Source organism: Mirounga leonina, unplaced genomic scaffold, assembly GCF_011800145.1.
Source record: "Mirounga leonina isolate KUSES-001 unplaced genomic scaffold, KU_Mleo_1.0 Mir_129, whole genome shotgun sequence".
NCBI classification, from domain to species: Eukaryota; Metazoa; Chordata; class Mammalia; order Carnivora; family Phocidae; genus Mirounga; species Mirounga leonina.
The window spans coordinates 76333806-76351179 of record NW_023270323.1 but is presented as its reverse complement, the minus strand read 5'-3'; the positions used below and the strand labels follow the sequence as shown (position 1 = coordinate 76351179).

At 46.9% G+C, this 17374-nt stretch overlaps 1 protein-coding gene across 1 annotated transcript in view; it reads left to right on the top strand.

Moving 5' to 3' along the window:
• The window catches only part of EVC2 (EvC ciliary complex subunit 2), a 126077-nt gene that overhangs the window by 18739 nt on the left and 89964 nt on the right, over positions 1-17374 (top strand). Inside the window, exons 6-7 of the mRNA XM_035005329.1 lie at positions 885-994; positions 5903-5956. Of these exons, the coding sequence (XP_034861220.1) occupies positions 885-994; positions 5903-5956 (164 nt within the window). The remainder of the gene's footprint in view (positions 1-884; positions 995-5902; positions 5957-17374) is intronic.

Sequence of the window (17374 nt, the reverse complement as noted above, 5' to 3'; positions counted from 1 at the left end):
GAGGCATCCGCTGTTGGGACTTAAGGTGGGCAGGACCCATCTCCAACATCAGATGGGAGGGTCCCTCCAGGAAGTGGGGCTGCCTCCCGCAAAGCTAGAAACCTAAGGTAGTAGCTCGTCTGCCCCCCACCCTCGTCTGGCGTTCCTCTCTTTCCCAGCTGTTGGTTCACCTTGGGGTCTGAGTGTGGCCCCTGTCCGGGAGCAGAGCTGCCGTCTCCAGAGAGCCCGGATGTTCCGTTTGACTTCTTACTAAGGAGAACTGTGAGCAAGGGAAGAGTCCCCTTAAATACAGACAGTTTTTGTAATGAAGCAGTCGAGGGCCAGTTAGAGACCACGGGGCTGAGGGGGCCCCACATGAACCCACAGGGCCGGTTCCTGCCTCCTGGTGCCCCTTGCCATGCTCACAGAACCAGCTGCCCAGAGGGTCAGAGTAGGGCTTCACGTCAGTCTGTCCACCGAGGCCCGCAAGTCCGATGAAGACTCTTCTCCTTCGTTGTGTGAACAGGATTTTGGGGAATAAGTAGATCCCTGCCTAGATTCCAAACAAAAGTTTGTGGGAGTTGGCAATACCCTGGATCAGGAAGACTGACCCGCCCAGTCCCGGGCAGTGCTGGGGAGGGCGGGGGGCCCCTGGAGAAGACCGTACAGGGGCAGCAGAGGGCCCTCCCTGGCTCCTCGCACCTGCTGACATCCTCTTCCAGGGGAAGAAGAGGGACCCTATGAGCGGGCATGCACAGTTCACTGTCCCCATCGCTGGCACCTGAGACCTGAGCAGCGCCCTTGCTGTCCACGTCAGCTGTGGTGGCAGCCTCCTTTGACCTGGGGCTTGTCTGGGTGTGGCGGAAGGGCCCCTCTTGACTCACACATGCTTTCTGTCTGAGCAGTGGGAGACTCCTTCTCGGTCAGCTACACAGCTTCCATTAAGGCCGGAGAAGTGGGGAGCGGAGAGGTCCTGATGCTTCCTGCCCAGCTCACCTTTCAGAGCTCAGCGCAGGTATGTCCTCCTTACTTTGGTTTCTGTGTCCTCACTGTTGTTTTAGAAGCTTTGACAGTTAGAGCACACGATCTCTTAGCTCCTCTCTTCCTTCCCTCCCTGCCTCTCTCTCTCCCTCTGTCCTTCCCTCCCTGCCTCTCCCCCTCTCCTTCCCTCCCTCCCTCTCTCCTTCCTTCACTTCTTCCCTTCCTCTCCCCTTCCTTCCTACCTTCCTCCTCTCCCTCCCTCCTTCCTTCAGTGATACTGAATTCTAGACGAGTGGGTGGGCCCTGGAATCTCACACACTTTGCTGTGAACCTGGCTCCCTTTAGTATCTCAGTAGGACCTCGAGTAATTCCTTAACTCCCATGGGTCTGACATAGGGTTATTATAAAGGTAAGTGATCGGTAGATTTAAGTTCTTTTCACTGTGTCTTGCATATAATAAGCACTCATCCAGTAGTTTCTATTTGCATGAGTTCACTAGGAGCTGCCTTGACAAAGTTCCACAGACTGGAAATCTATGTTTTCGTGATCCTGGAGGCCGGAAGTCCAAGATCAAGGTGCAGGCAGGGTTGGTTTTTCCTGAGGCCTCCCTCCTTGGTGTGTGCACGGCATCTCCCCGTGTCCTCATGCGGGCTTCCCTCTGTGCATGTCTGTGTCCTGATCCCTTTTTCTTACAAGGACCCCAGTCCTTGTAAGATTGCATCAGGGTCGCCCTAATGGCCTCATTTTAGGTTACTCACCTCTGTGAAGTCCCCACCTCCAAATACCGTCACGTTGTGAGGTGCTGGGGGCCAGGCTTCAGCATATGGATTCTGAGGGGACACGATTCAGCCTCTAACACCATTACTGTTCGTATCTTCATGTTTCATTCACCTTTTAATCTGCGCGTGTGGCGAATGTGGTTCATTGCGTGTCGTGCCCGGCCTCGTGCACATCCTGGGGACGCAGGAGGAGATTCCATCCTTGTCCTCAAGGAGCTCATGCTCTAGTTACTTTGGTCATTTTGTTCTGAATTCGGCCTCCGGAGGAAGTACCTTTCACTAGATGGGGAAAGTGAGGCTCAGAGTGCCACTGCCCAGGTCCCACGACAGCCTCCAGCTCCTTCTGCCCAAGGCTCGAGTACCTGCTGCAATAAGAAAAAACATCCCAGGTAAAATGAGATAACAAGAAAGATTCCAAAAGGGTAAAGACCAGATACAAGGAAACTATTATATTAAGCTGTCAGAAGAGACAAATGTCTCAGAAAATAATTAGGGACAAAGGAACAGAGGACAAAGAAGGATACAAAAATAGAGATAAAACCACCCAGAAGAAATACCGTCCCAATTTCAGAGGACGGGAAACCAAGTGAGTTAAAATCAGAAGGGAAGAAGGTGACAGTCAGAAACCAAGGGTGGAAACTCAGAACCTCCACAAAACCGAAAATCTCCACCTCCTCATGCCTGAGCATTAGGACCTCAAGACCCTGGAAGCACCTGGGGAAGGTGGGTGGGGGGCATGGAGGGAGGGATGGAGGGGGGATGGAGGGGGGATAGATGGGGGATGGAGGTGAGGATGGATAGGGGATGGATGGGGAATGGAGGTGGGGTATGGATGGGGGATGGAGGGGGGATGGAGGTGGGGATGGATGGGAGATGGGGGTGGGGATGGATGGGGGATGGATGTGGGGTGGAGGTGAGATGGATGTGTGGGTGGAGGTGGGGATGGAGGTGAGATGGATGTGGGGTGGATGTGGGACGGAGGTGGGGGTTAGTGGGGAGATGGAGGTGGGGGATGGTGGGGGGATGGAGGGGCTCCTCACTCATTCCAGGGCCACCCGTCTGTTCCTTTGCTTGGGGCCTCCCCTGTCTGTCATATTGGCTTTATTTCTCTAGGAAGCCCCACCCCCGCTAGCCCCAGGAGACCAGGGACCTCATCTTTACTATGGACACCTGTGTTCTCCGTGCCAAAAATAGAGCCGTGCACAGTAAATGCTCAGTAAATATTTGTTGAATAAATGAATGAACAAATCAGTAAACTAATGAATCCTGGGCAAGGTTTAGTTTTTAACTTCTCTGAAGCTCGGGTGTCTCATCTACATAAAGGAGATGATTCTAGCAATGTCTCCAGTCTTCCGTGGGGGTGAGATGTGTCTGTATGCAATGGCCTGTGATTTCCTACCCCTTCCAAACCGTCAGGGGCAGATGTTCCGCAGATGGAACATGAACAGCACACCTGCCCTCCTGGAGATCCCAGAGTTCCAAGCTTCACTGGCCTGCGTGCCGGCTCTGGTCGACCAGCAGCATCACCTCAGCCTAGTTCCTGCCAGAGAGATGAGTCCTGGGAGGCCAGTACTTGCTGAGTGATTACGTGCTGGGAGTTGACAAGGAGCTCCTGTACTTGGTTCTCACGTTGTTTCATCCGGTTGGACTTGACCGTCCCTCGGTGACTGGGGCTTTCCTCCATGACCTGTAGAAGGTCAAGTGTACGTGGGGCTGAAAATGACCCAAGTCTGAGTCTGCACATGAGAACAGTAGTTTGCTCTGCTTGTCAGTCGGTCCCAAGACGTCTTATATGACAGAAGGGGAAACAGTGACAGTTATTTAAACAGGCAAGGGCCCACCAGGATGGAGTCCTCCCGGTAAAGAGGTGACGTATGACACGGGAGCACCTGGGAACCACTACCCAGCTGCGTTTCAGAATCAGCGCTGAGTCTTTGGGCTTCAGTGTCCCCACGCCAACGATGAGAGGAGTAGGAAGATTCTCCCCCAGATCTCTTCTCCTGGCGTTTTAGAATTGCATGAGCGTAATGGAGGAGACAGTAAGAGCTGCCTGTGACTGGCCGTGGGCCGGAAGCACAGGTCCCCCTGATGCATGGTCTGAAGGTCAATAGCAGCCTCAGGCGATGTCATAATGCTTTGCCCTTCATCTCACTTGGTCTCATCACGGGGCATTTTGTCCCACAGATCATCACAAACAGAAGGGGGAGTGAGAGAGCATTCACACAGCTTTTACCACGGTGCACTGTTAAAATTGTTCTGTTTTATTTTTAGTTATTGTCCTCAGTCTCTTACTGTGCCTAACTCATCAGTTTAACTGGATGTATGTATAGTACAGAACGGCGTGTCTAAGGTTCGGGACTGTCTGTGGTTTCAGGCATCCTCTGGGGGCCTGGGAACACATCCCCGGCAGGTGGGGGTGGGGGAAGGCTGTCATTCCTGCTCACGAATTGTCTAGCCGGAGGTGGTACTGTCAGACATGCATCGTGTCTGGGTCTGGAGGCTGCTTTCTCAAACACGCACGCGTACCCCAGATTCATACAGGGTTGGATAAAATAGGCCCCACGCGATGGATAGTCCAGAGGGAAAGACCTAGAGCAATCATGTCCAGTTTCTTACAATATATTATGGAAACATCCTGCTCACCTCACATAGCCATCCCTGGATTTCACTTGGCCAGCATTTTCTGATTTCAGGCCGTGATCTAAAGCATGTTTCGCAAGCCTTGAAGTTTCTGTAGTAAGCACAGGGGTGAGGATTTACGGTTTGCAAAGAGATGAGGTCAAGCTTCATAGCACACTTGCAGCTTCTCTCTGCTTAGACCTCGGGTGTCAGAAAACACAGGGAGGAGGGGCCCGGGGGTAGAGAAGGGAATAGAACAACCTGATCGAACGTGGGCTTCTGAATGCAGCCTCGGGCGTCTGGGTCCAGACCCCGAAACTCATAGGGCATCGTGAATACCCCCAAACAGACACAATCCAGAAATGGGAGGGGACAGGTGATTGCTTCATACGTGTCTTTTCTTTAAAGACTCACATTTTTAAAAAATTCCCTTTTCTCCCTAAACAAGGGCCCTGTGGTGTTTTTATTTCCTTTCGAAGCCTCCACTAGGGTGTCCCGCTGGCCCATGATGGGTTTGGGCTGCCCTAGCGCTGTTATGGTAAGAACTCTGGGGCGCAGGTCGGGGCTCCACCTTGGATGGACCGCGGCTGGGTTGGAATGAACAGAGGTTGCCTCACTCACTGGACTTCACGCTCCAAGCCTCGAGGCCGGGTTATACACACGGACACCACCACGGCCACCACCGACTACGGCCGACAGCAGGAACACTTTCAGGGCTCACTCCCTGTGCCAGGCACACTTCCAGACTCTAGATTAGCTAATTTAATCCTCACAGCAACCGTACTGAGTTGAATAGGATTCCCATTTTACAGATGGGAAAACGGAGGCACAGAGAAGTCAATGCCTTGCCTGAAGTCAGACTGCTGGTGAGTGATGGGGCCAGGTGTGAGCCCAGGCAGGCCGGCTCTAACCACGGCATCGTACTGCCTTTCAGTTGTCAGATCTTCTGCCTGCGTCCCTGGGACGATGTGTGTTCTTGCAGGGCATCTTCTTGCGTGCTTGGACAGATAGCTGGCCTAACACTCTTCCGTTTCCCGTAGAGCAGAGGAGGTTTGAAGGCAGGAGGAACAGACCCATGGGGCGCTGGGACTTAGGGGAGGGGCACATCACATTGGGAGGTGGCCTCAGCAGAGCCCCCGCTTGCTGTTGTCTGCACCTTTCCTGAAAGAAGCATGCCAGAAAGGTCGAGCGGTTGGCTGCTCTGTCGAGTAGCTGCTGAGCTTTGGAGTCCATCCTCAGCCCCCGTCTGGCTGACCCCAAACCCCGGCGTTTCACCAGAGGGCACATGGCCCATGCTTTCTCGCCAATTAGGGAAACTGGTGTTTGGATCCACACAAGCGTCCAGGAGAGAAGGAGGCCCTGCAAGTCCACAGACCTTACCCCCTGGAGGGACTTTGAGACCCCCACAAGCCCCGGCCCCCAACAGTCAAAGGCCTACTGCAGCTCCAGACACCGCGGGTTGCAGATACACAAAATGATACCCTCTGTGTCAGGCCCCAACACCTGTTGACAAAAGTGTCTTCTTTTCTCTTTTCTTCTTCTAGAACAGAACCCAGCTAAAAGCCCTTTTCACCATAACAGCAGAAGAAAAGATAAAGGTAAGAGCGAAGACTTGAGCTGGACGGCCCCCTGGTGCCCCCCAGTGTGTCTTTTTCTGCCTCTGGTGTGTTGGTGTCTGGCTGTCCTCAGAGCCAAAGGGAGGGGGCGACTGCTGGCCTTGGGAGCGCAGACCACCGTGCAGTGTGGGGTCCCCCAGTGTAGCCAGAGGCTGTCGGGGTGGTTGCCTGGATGGCCCTCCATCTGGGCAAGAAGGTGTTTCTTCACCTTGTGAGCGCACTTTGCATTGCTTCAGCACCTGCTGGGGCCAGACATTAAGCAATTGACATACGCTGAATTGTGTGGTCTTCACTGCAATCCTGGGGGTAGATTCTATTTTTAAATCACCTTCATTTCATAGATGGGGAAACCAAGGCACCCACAGGCCAAGTAATTTGCCCGAGGTCACCCAGCTAGTGTGTCAGGATTCCCAGCACCACTCCCAGGCTCAGTGATTGACTAGGACACACAGGACTCCATGTATAGTCATACTCATGGCTGATTTATTACTGAGAAGGATGCAGAGTAAAATCAGCAAAGGGCAGAGGTGCACGGGGCGAAGTCTGCAAGACATCAGGCCTTAGCTTCCAGAGTCCTCTCCCGGTGGGAGTCACACAGGATGCACAGAGTTGTCCAGCAGTGAGTGTGACAGCACAGCTCATCAGAGACCAGCACCAGGGTTTTTACTGGGGACTGGGCACACGGCATCCTCTGCGTGGCACATACCAGGGTTCCAGACTCCTGGGAGCAGTGTGTTCAGTGTAAACTATGTTGTTTGCATGACAGCTTAGGTGCAGTGAGCCACTCTTATCAGGGAATGGTGGGAACCCTCCCGAAATCCAAGTTTCTAGATGCCAGCCAAGGCCCCGCCTTGCATGCTGGCCTCTCAGAGGATAGCAGTCTTGGGCGTGCTGTGTGTGTGCTTCCCTCATAGGGGTTGGAACCAGGATTTGAACACAGGCACTTTGGCTCCAGAGCCCTGTTGTTGGGCAGTGGGCCACACCACCTCCTGGGGAGCTGAATCTCTGCCCCAAAGAGATGGAAACAAAATCCAGGTCTGGCTATAACAAAGGGAGGATTTATGGTGGGGGGAGGGCGGGGGACTCAGGAAGACAGGTGGCAGCTATCCTCCTGGCTGGTCTGTGCCCTCCTGGAGGGTGGGGCCATGTCCGCTTCATCCTTGTGCCCCGTTCTGTGCCTTACATTCTGAGTGGTACTCAATAGGTAAATATCCCTTGACTGAGCTGATTGTTGATTGTCATTAATGCCGGTGATTGCTTCGAGGTGGGGTAGGTGTCTGGTTGCTGCGTGGTTGTAATAGAAGTCAGAGAACGTTCACTTAATTGATATTTATGAGCCCTTCCCCCATGCCCCAGGCCCTCTCTTGTGGTTGGAGATGGGCCACACCCTGGTCTTCAGGGCAGCCTCCCGCCCACACATTGTCTTCAAGGGCAACAGGAGTAGGTACCCGCTCTGGGGCGCGGACCCCTGGACGCACAGTTTGGCAATGGAGAACTGGGTTGGATTTCAGCCCTACAGCCCCTGGTCCAGGTGACCCTGCGCTGTGGACCACGTTCAGGGAGATCACCACTGAGCGGGAAGATGAGGTATATAAATGTGATGGCCTTACAGTGTTGTGGGGACAGCAAGTTCTTGGACCAAAGGCCTAGCTTTGAATCCTTGCCTGCCCACTGATTGTATGTGACTGCAAGTATGTTCCTTACCTCCCTGAGCCTCAGTGTCCTAGCTGTGAAATTAGTGATAATAGTACCCACTTCCTAGGGTGGTCGTCAAAGTAAATGGATTGATATGTGTAAAGCACTCAGCACAGTGCCTGGCGTTTTCTAAGTGCTCAGTAAACGTCAGCCGCTGTCTTTGCTATTATTATTATTATATGCACGTGCAGACACCACCCCTCTGTGGGTGTTTTGTGATAATCATGAATCATGACCCCCATCCATCAGCTCCTTTGTTTTCTGTTACATTCCTGAGGGTGAAACTGGCAGGTGTCAGCCAAGGAAGGCAAGGCCCCAGGAAATTGCTTCCCATTTTGTATCACGAAGTCCTCTTGCCCTTTCTGTCTGCTGCATGAAGAGTCTGGGAGGAAAAAAAGATCACACTGTACGTGCTGGACATTGGTGTTCAGGTTGTGTTGGAGCTCCCCACAACTTCTTGTGTTGATCCCTTATGCCCTCGAAAGGGCTGGGCGCCAGGGCAGGGACCCGGAGAACAAGGATCTTGGATCTAATCAAGAGAGAGACATTTAAACCAACTGTTACATCTCCCAAATTCATGTAGAATGCAGTTCCAATAATAATTTTAATAGGATTTGGGGGGAGATAGGTGATCAAATTAATCAGAGTTTCACCTGAAAACATAAATTTCTGAAACTAGATGAGAACATTGTGACAATGAAGAGTAATGTGGGAGGGTTTGCCCTAGGAGATATTAAAGAATTATAAAGCTACATTAATACAGTATGCAACTCAAGAAAAGCCAGACCAATGGGACAGAATAGAGAATGTACACAGATGTCCATATAATAAAATGGTATTTCAAATCAGTGAGAAAAGAATGTATCACTCATAAATTTATGGGCAACTGGCTGGATCTTTTGGAAGAAAAATAAAGATGAATTCCCTCATCAGATTAAAATCTCGGTAAAACAATTTCTAAAAGGTAAATATAGGTCAGTATCGCATGATATGAAGAAAACCACGAAGGAAAACCATGGCTTTGAGTACACAAATAGTTGAAAACTTGACATTTAAAAACAACATTAAGAAAGGTAAGTGACAAATTTGGGAAAATACTTGTAACAGACATAAAAAAGGATTGACGTCTTTGATATATAAAGAGCTTCTATTAATAACAAAAAGAAAGTGTCATTAGATAGCTATGCGACATGAGAATTTCTCAAACACAGAAATTTACAGTGTGTACCCTTGAGCACAGTAGAGGGAGCGTGTAACTGTGCAGAATCTCATGGCTCGTTGACTTGCACTCAGAAGATGGGAGGTGTGCAATCACACATCATCACGTCTACCTTCCCTGTGTCACCTCTTGTATGGATCACTGCACCAGCCTCCTACTTGTCCAGCCCTACTCTCCTCTAGCCCATCGTCGTCACTGTAGTGATCTTTCTAAAACACAAACCTGCTTGCTTTTCCCTTTCTGGAGGGACTCCCTATTGCCTACTGGATTAAGCCCAATTACCTCAGGTTAATATTCAGGAGCCATCAGAAAAGTTGGCCGCTGCTATCTCCTGGTGCTGCTGGGTCCCTGTGTTTTCCACACTGCACCCTGTTTTGCATATGCTGTTCTTTTCTTACCTGTGCTTTGGACAACATCCTGCAGGAGCCTGACCAACTTCTGCACCTCTGATTCCTAAACCTTCTCCAGGCGTGCTGGTAACACCCTTGGCTGGGATCCCACGACATTGGGACATCTGATAAGCCTTGTCAGTCGGTTACATTGAGATTAGTTTCCTGGTTGGCATTTAATACATTTTTGTGACATCAGAATAGAATTTTTGCCCTGGAAGAGACTTTACAGATGATTTAGTTTCACTTTCTCCTTTGAGAGTGAAAAAAAAAAATCAGATCTGGAGAGGCTGTGGGAACTGGCCAGGGTCCTGAAGCTTCATGACTATGTTAACGAAGAGTCATGCTGGGCAATTTGTTCTCAAATCCACTTCTTCACGAGACTGGTACCTTAGCAAAGCTACATTAATAAGTGTGATTCCCTCTACCAGTGATTACTCCTAAACTCTCACTCTTTTCAGCATTGCCAGCTGGGAAGCCCAGAGGCTCTGCCCTCAAGGGCTGTGGGACAAAAGTCCACAAGTCACTGACCCCCTCTGCTTCTTGGATCTTTAGCTCAGAGTGAAGGATTTCAACTAAATTACTCCTGAAATCCCTTCCAGAGAAATTCTGTATGGTCTTCTCTTTTCTCCAAACTTTTTCTGTCTTTTGGGGGTAGGTGGGTAGGATTTAATATATGTCCACTGTGGACATCTAGAGTAAATGCCCCCTCATATTACACAGACACTCACAGAGAAAGTTGGAAAAATAAAATAACATTACCTCATAATCCCACCACTGGAGGACCATTGTTAACATGTTGGCTTCTTGCTTCTATAAGTCTATGAATTTATTTATTATGTAATTGAAGTCAAACTGTATAAACAACTCCTCCTCATGCTTTTATAATTTGCTGTTGGATTATAAGCATTGAAAGCATTCCTTTTGAAAGACTTTTTTTTTTGGTCCAGCATTGCTCTTCATAAATGCAGTGATAGAACTCATCAAAGGAATCTGCTCTCACCTAATACATGATTAAAGAGATGGTAATAGCACATGATTCTTTGTCAGAGACAAGCGGGAAAGTTAGGGCCTGGGGATGAGGAGGCTGGGATCACTGAGCCGCTTCTCTTTCCTTATTCTTTCGTTAATGAAGTTTATGGTAAATAGGCTCTTTGAAATCTGTACTTATAATAATTATCAGTGAAATTTGGCTGCAAGATTTCTGGAGGAAATCTCAAAAGTATGATTAACTCAGGGCTGATTTCTAGTGCTCTAGGTGCTTAAATTTCTGCACCTGTCCCTGTGGTCGTGGGCCCCACCAGCACCCAGCCTCCCAAGTGAGACATCCAGGGACATTTTTGGCCCCTATCTCTGGCATCCCACACATTCGTTCATGCTCAGTCACTGTGTCCTGTGGACTCTGTCACCTAAATATTCCCCTAATTTCTACCTTTCCCTCCAGCCTGCCAGAAGTAGCAGTAATAGCTCAGATTTACTGACTGATCTCTGTGTCCTGCATCCCTAGCTAGTAGGCCCTATATTGTGTGTGTAGTAAAGGACACACACATGAAATTTACCATTATTGACATTTAGTATGTTCATTGTTGAGCAGACAGCACCACTGTCTAGGTCTGGAACATTTTCATCACCCCAAAAGGGAACTCTCTTCCCATTGAGTAGTTGCTCTCCATTCTCCCCTCCACCCTCAGTCTCTGGCAACCACTAATTTGCCTTCTGTCTCTATAGATTTGCCTGTTCCGGCCATTTCATGTAATGCAATGTGGCCTTTTGTGTCCAGCTTCTTTCCTTAGCATGATATTTTTGAGGTCCATCCATGTCGTCGCGTTTATTGGTACTTCATTCCTTTTTATGGCTGAATCTTATTCCTTGTATGGGTGGACCACATTTTCTTTATCTCTTCATCAGGTGGTGGACCTCTGGGCTTGCCCCATCTTCTGGCTATTGTGAATAGTGCCCCTGTGAAGATTCAGGTACAGATTTTTATTTGAACACCTGTTTTCTGTTCTTTGGAGTATACACCCAGGACCAGATTACTGGGTTGTATGGTAATTCTGTGTTTAACTTAGCAAGGAACCATAGGCACTATTTTAATCCTCATTTTACAGATGGGAAATTGCAGCTTATAGAAGGGGAGGCCCAGGGTCCCACGGTGTGATAGGGGGTAGAGCTGAGAGCTGAACCCCCAAGTAGAGCCTCAGTCTTTACTAGCATGTTCTACTGCTTTCTGCAGCCTTGTTTCATGTCCTCATCCTCTCTTCCTTAGCTGTCACATCCAGTTTGTCCTCCTCCAGGCTGATGTCACGAAGTAGCTAGATTTAACTTTCTAAAATACCCCCTTGTCCTTCCAGCACGCAGCCCTGGGCTCACTGAATAAACTAGATGTCAAGAAAGTTTACCACCACATCCAAGTGCAGAGTTAACCCTGGTAGCCCACTTAAAGAGAGAGTTTCAGGAAACTCTCCACTTAAATACAGAGTTTTATCAAACACAGTTATAGCAAAGCTTTGTTTCTGCACATATGAAATGGATATAAGAATTCTGAGTTTAAAGTATTGTTCCAAAGACTAAAAAAGGAGTAAGGCCTGGCCTCTGGCAGAAGTTCAATAAAGATATTGATGGTTAAGAATAGTTTTGAGGAATGGATTGTAAAAACTTTTGGCCAGACACTGGGAGATTTTTAAAATCCTGCCCTACCAGTCAGTCCAGCAGAGTGAGCTGTATACTCAGAATAGGAATCACTGTTCACAGTGGCCCAAGACCCTGATGACCCAGTGCAGGGCTGCTGGTAAAAGGCCAGGCCAGAGCCCGAGCCCCAGAGAGGCAGCTGTGGTATGAGGGCTACTAGCCCGAACTGCTGGGTGTGAATCCCACGTTCACTATTGACTAGCTCTGTGATCTTGGGCCATTTATTTAACTTCTTAGTACTTTTGCATTCTAATTTGTAAAATGTAGACTAAAACAGTGCCCATTTTATGGTATTGTGAGAATTAAATGGATTAATGCATGTAAAGCACTTGGAACCACTCTGGCACTTAGTGTCTGCTCAGTACATGTCAGCTATGATGATGGTGGTGGTGATGATGATGGTGATGATGAGGATGATGGTGATGATGATAGTGATGGTGATGATGGTGATGTGATGGTGAGGATGATGATAGTCATTATGGTGATGATCATGGTGAAAGTGATGATGATGACAAAGGTGGTAGTGATTATATGGAGCCTCCCTCTTCCCATAAAGCTACATCTTAAGATCTTACTCTCCTTTGGCCATTTACATGGAGGAGGAAATTTGAAGAGCAGAGGCATTTTGGGCAGGTCAGGTGAGCAAGACCTAGCTTAATTTAGCAACACTGATACTGAGGATTGACAGAAGAAAGTGGGAGTTGTGAGTGGACCTGCCCCTAGCAGGCAATCTCTACCTACATGCACTTATCACTTGGTAGCAGAAAGTAGGGATTGCAAGAGAGAAGGGAGAAAGATGGCGGGATCTGTAGAGCTTGCCCTACCTTTGCTCTTTTCCTAGATAACAGGCATTCATTCCTGCATCGGTGTCAGGTCCTGTTCCCATGACCTGCCACATCGCCTCTACTCTTCAAATTCTCTTGGCCATGTGAATGGCCAAAGGAGGGCAAGACTTCAGGTGGAGATTCAGAGAAGATGGAGGTGGTAAGAAGAAGACAAGCATGGTGGCCTGACCCAGTTGACCAGTTCTACTTCATGAAGTAGGAAAGGAGAAGACCGACAGAAGGAGATAGAAAGATCTGTTTCTACCTTTTACAGTACAGTGGGACCCTGCCTGCATATAATTCTGTCCTAGTCTTTGTTTCTGGTTCTCATCAATCAGGCAGGTAACTTCTACCATGGTGTGGGAGGTTGGGACTAAAAATGTTTTTAGAAAAACCGCACAACTCCCTGGATAAAAGCAGTGTGATCTAATGGGTGGAGAGCATGGACTTTGGAGTCAAACAGGGCTAGCTCTGGTTTTTTAGTTATGGACTTTGATTATTTAATCTCTTTCCATCTACATTTACCTATCAATAGAATGGAGATAATACATACCCCACAGGATTGCTGAAGATTGAATGATGCAAAGCATATATCATACCATATTAGTTTTCTGGGGCTGCCCTAACAAATAATCACAAACTGAGGAGCTTAGAATAACAGAATCTTATTCCGTCACAGTTCTGAAGGCTAGAGGTCTGAAATTAAGGTGTTGGCAGAGCTGTGCTCCCTTTGATGGCTTTAGAGAAGAAGCCTTGCCTCTTCCTAGCTTCTGGTGGCTCCTGGAAATCCTTCCTTGGTTGTACCTACATCACTCCAATCTCTGCCTCCATGGCCACATGGGCCTCTCTGTGTGAATCTGTCTCCACATTTCCCTGTCTTTATAAGGAACATTCATTAGATTTAGGGCCCACCCTAATCCAATATGAACTCAATTTGATTACATTTGCAAAGACCTTATTTCCAAATATGGTCACATTTATAGGTACTGGGGGTTAAGACTTCAGCATATCTTTTTGGAAGACACAATTAAACCCATTACATGCACCTAGCCTAGGGACTAGTGTGTTTTTGGTGATCAGATGCCATTAATTCCTTGTATCTCCCCATTCTTCTTGCTAAAGCTGGAAAAAAAAAAAAAAAGCCCTTGCCTTCTGTGAAAGAGGAATCTTGAAAACAAATTGCTAATCAATATCCCCTTTGTTCTCTTTAGACACAGATTTTTTGTTTCCTTTCCATCAATATTTTAATGTATCCTCGGTGCAATGCTATTCATGTTTATACAGTGTATTGGTTTTTTTCCCTTATCCAGTAGGTATACATATCAGGGCAAAGAGGGCTATTTCCAGCACATATGGAGAATTTGCGTGTCATTTTGGTGTTAATTAAAATGTAATATTTAGAATCAGGAGGATATTCAAATATGGGAACAGAACTGGTTCCCTGACCGTATTTGGTAACAGCATCTTTGGACCAAGGTTGATTGATCAATAGCCGAAAAAGTCATATGTGGCATTACTCTTTGATTCAGGTTCCAATAAATGTCTGGATCAAAGCTCCTGTTTCTGACTTAACTTGGCTTTGACTCTCTTGAGGGTCAGGTTGGCCTTGTTGGTCTGTGAGAAAAATTTAACCTTGACTACAGCCTTCATTGTTACCAAAGGAATGAGGACTGCTTTTGTTGTCTTCTAGCCCCTAAGTAATACATTTAATGTTCTCATAATCTACAGTCATTCCTAATTAAACTAGTAGTAGATTGGCTTTTCTAGAAGCAGATGCTGAGACAGAGTTTAGAGTATAATATGTTTACCAGCATGCAGAAAAGAGTTAATATATCTGGCCTGAGATTGCCCTCCTTAGAAAGGCCTGCTTGCAAGGTTAGCCCTTGGTCAATGTCTGCAAACTTGGATTTCAGGACAGTTGCCACCATTCCCCAAACTGATAAGAGTGGCTCACTGTGCTGAAGCTATTATATTATAAATATAAATATATTATAAACAATATATTTTATTTTTAAGGCCTGCTTTCATTCTGGGAGTCTGGAACTTTGGTACATGCTAGGGAGAGGGTGTCTAAGTGACCAGTCCTGGATAAAAGCCCTGGGCACTGTCTGTCATGAGCTTTGCCATGTTGTTACACCCATTGCTGGAGGAACTAAACAAGTCTTGTGTGATGGCCTTGGGAGAGGACTCTGGAAGCTTGCTTCTGCTTTCTTCAGGATTTAACCCCATGTGCCTTTTCCCTATGCTGAGTTTGCTCTGTATCTTCTCCCTGTAATAAATCATAGCTGTGAGAATGACTATAGGCTGAGTGTTGTGAATCCTCCTGATGAATCATCGAACTTGGGGTGGTTGTGGGGTCTCCCCCCAACACAATCAGTGACCACCCATGAAGGGAAGAAGGAGGAAGTGGGATTGGGCAAAAGAGGACTTGGGCAAGTTGTGATCTGGGCTGACAAAGCCTCACCTGGCAGTGAACACTGGAGCAAGCTTTGCCTGTCTGAGTGTCACCTGTCAGGCTAAATGGCTGGCCATTATACTTCTGCCATGCTCTGTTACCAGGTGTAGGCTGTCTACAGGAAGGGCATGACCTCAGGTGAGGTGGCTCTCTGCAGCTGATCTAGACCATGAAGCTGGAGGCTCTCTACAAGGCCACATTGCCCATAGCTGGGCACCAAGTCTTTCCTCGAAGGGGGATCTGAGTGCTGCATTGCCTTATCTACCTTTAAAAAATATTTATTATTCTTTTTGTTGTTTCCTGGTTATATAAGTAATACATGCTCATGTAGAGATCTTAGAAAACACAGAAACAAAGAAAAAACTCATCAAGCAATCACTCAGCAGAATTCCAGAGGATATTCTTCATAGGTTATATATATACATGTGTGCATATATGTTATTTTTGTTCTAATTAAATTGGGATTTTTCTATGTATACAGTTTTTAAAATTAATTAATTTTTTCAATTTTTAAAAATGTTTTATTATGTCCAATGATTCATTAGTTGCATATAACACACAGTGCTCATCACAACACGTGCCCTCCTTAATACCCATTTTGTACCTTCTTTAAAAATGTTACATTAGTATATAAGCATTTTTAAATAGTATTAAAAATTCAACACACAAAAATCGGTTACATTTCTACACACTAACAATGAACAATCCAAAAAGGAAATTAAGAAAACAATTTCATTCACCATAGCATCAAAGAGAATAAAATAATTAGGAATAAACTTAAGACGTGAAAGACTTGTACAGTGAAAACTACAAAACCCTGCTGGGTTAAGACACAAATAAATGGAAAGTCATCTTGTGCACATGGATTGGAAGACTTCATAATGCTGTGATACACAGATTCAGTGCAATTGCTGTCAAAATCTCAAAGGCATTTTTTTTTTTTTACAGAAATAGAAAAGCCCATCCTAAAATTCATATGGCATTTCAAAGGAACCTGAATAATCAAAAAAATCTTGAAAAAGAATAAAGCTGGGGCGCCTGGGTGGCTCAGATGGTTAAGCCTCTGCCTTCAGCTCAGGTCATGATCCCAGGGTCCTGGGATCGAGCCCCACATTGGGCTCCTGGCTCAGCGGGGAGCCTGCTTCTCCCTCTCCCTCTGCTCTCCCCCTGTTCATTCTCTCTCTCTCTCTATCTCTGTGTCTCAGATGAATAAATAAAATCTTTAAAAAAAAAAAAAAGAAAAGAAAAAGAATAAAGCTGGAGGCCCCATACTTCCTGATTTCAAAACTTAGTACAAAGCTACAATAGTCAAAACAGTGTGGTACCATCATAAAGACAGACATATAAACCAATGGAATAGAATCAAGAGCCTAAGAAAAACCCTTGCATGGATAGTCAAATGATTTTTGACAAGGGTGGAAAGACTAATGGGGCAAGAAAAGTCATTTCAACAAATGATGTTTGGGAAACTGAATTTACACACACAAAAGAATGGAGTTGGACCCTTGCCTTTCAGGATCTACAAAAATTTTAATTTTATTATGTTAGTCACCATAAAATACATCATTGGTTTTTGATGTGGTGATCCACGATCCATTGTTTTCGTATAACACCCAATGCTCCATGCAGTATGTGCCCCCCTTAATACCCATCACTGGGCTAACCAATCCCCCCCCCTCCTCCCCTCTAAAACCCTGTTTGTTTCTCAGAGTCCATAGTCTCTCATGGTTCATCTCTCCCTCCAATTCCCCCCCCATTTTTCCCTTCCTTCTCCTAATGTCCTCCATGCTATTCCTTATGTTCCACAAATAAGTGAAACCATATGATAATTGACTTTCTCTGCTTGACTTATTTCACTTAGCATAATCTCCTTCAGTCCCATCCATGTTGATGTAAAAGTTGGGTATTCATCCTTTCTGATTGCTGAGTAATATTCCATTGTATATATGGACCACATCTTCTTTATCCATTCATCTGTTGAAGGGCATCTCGGCTCTTTCCACAGTTTGGCTATTGTGAACATTGCTGCTATGAACATGGGGGTGCATGTGGCCCTTCTTTTCACTACATCTGTGTCTTTGGGGTAAATACTCAGTAGTGCAATTGCTGGGTCATAGGGTAGCTCTATTT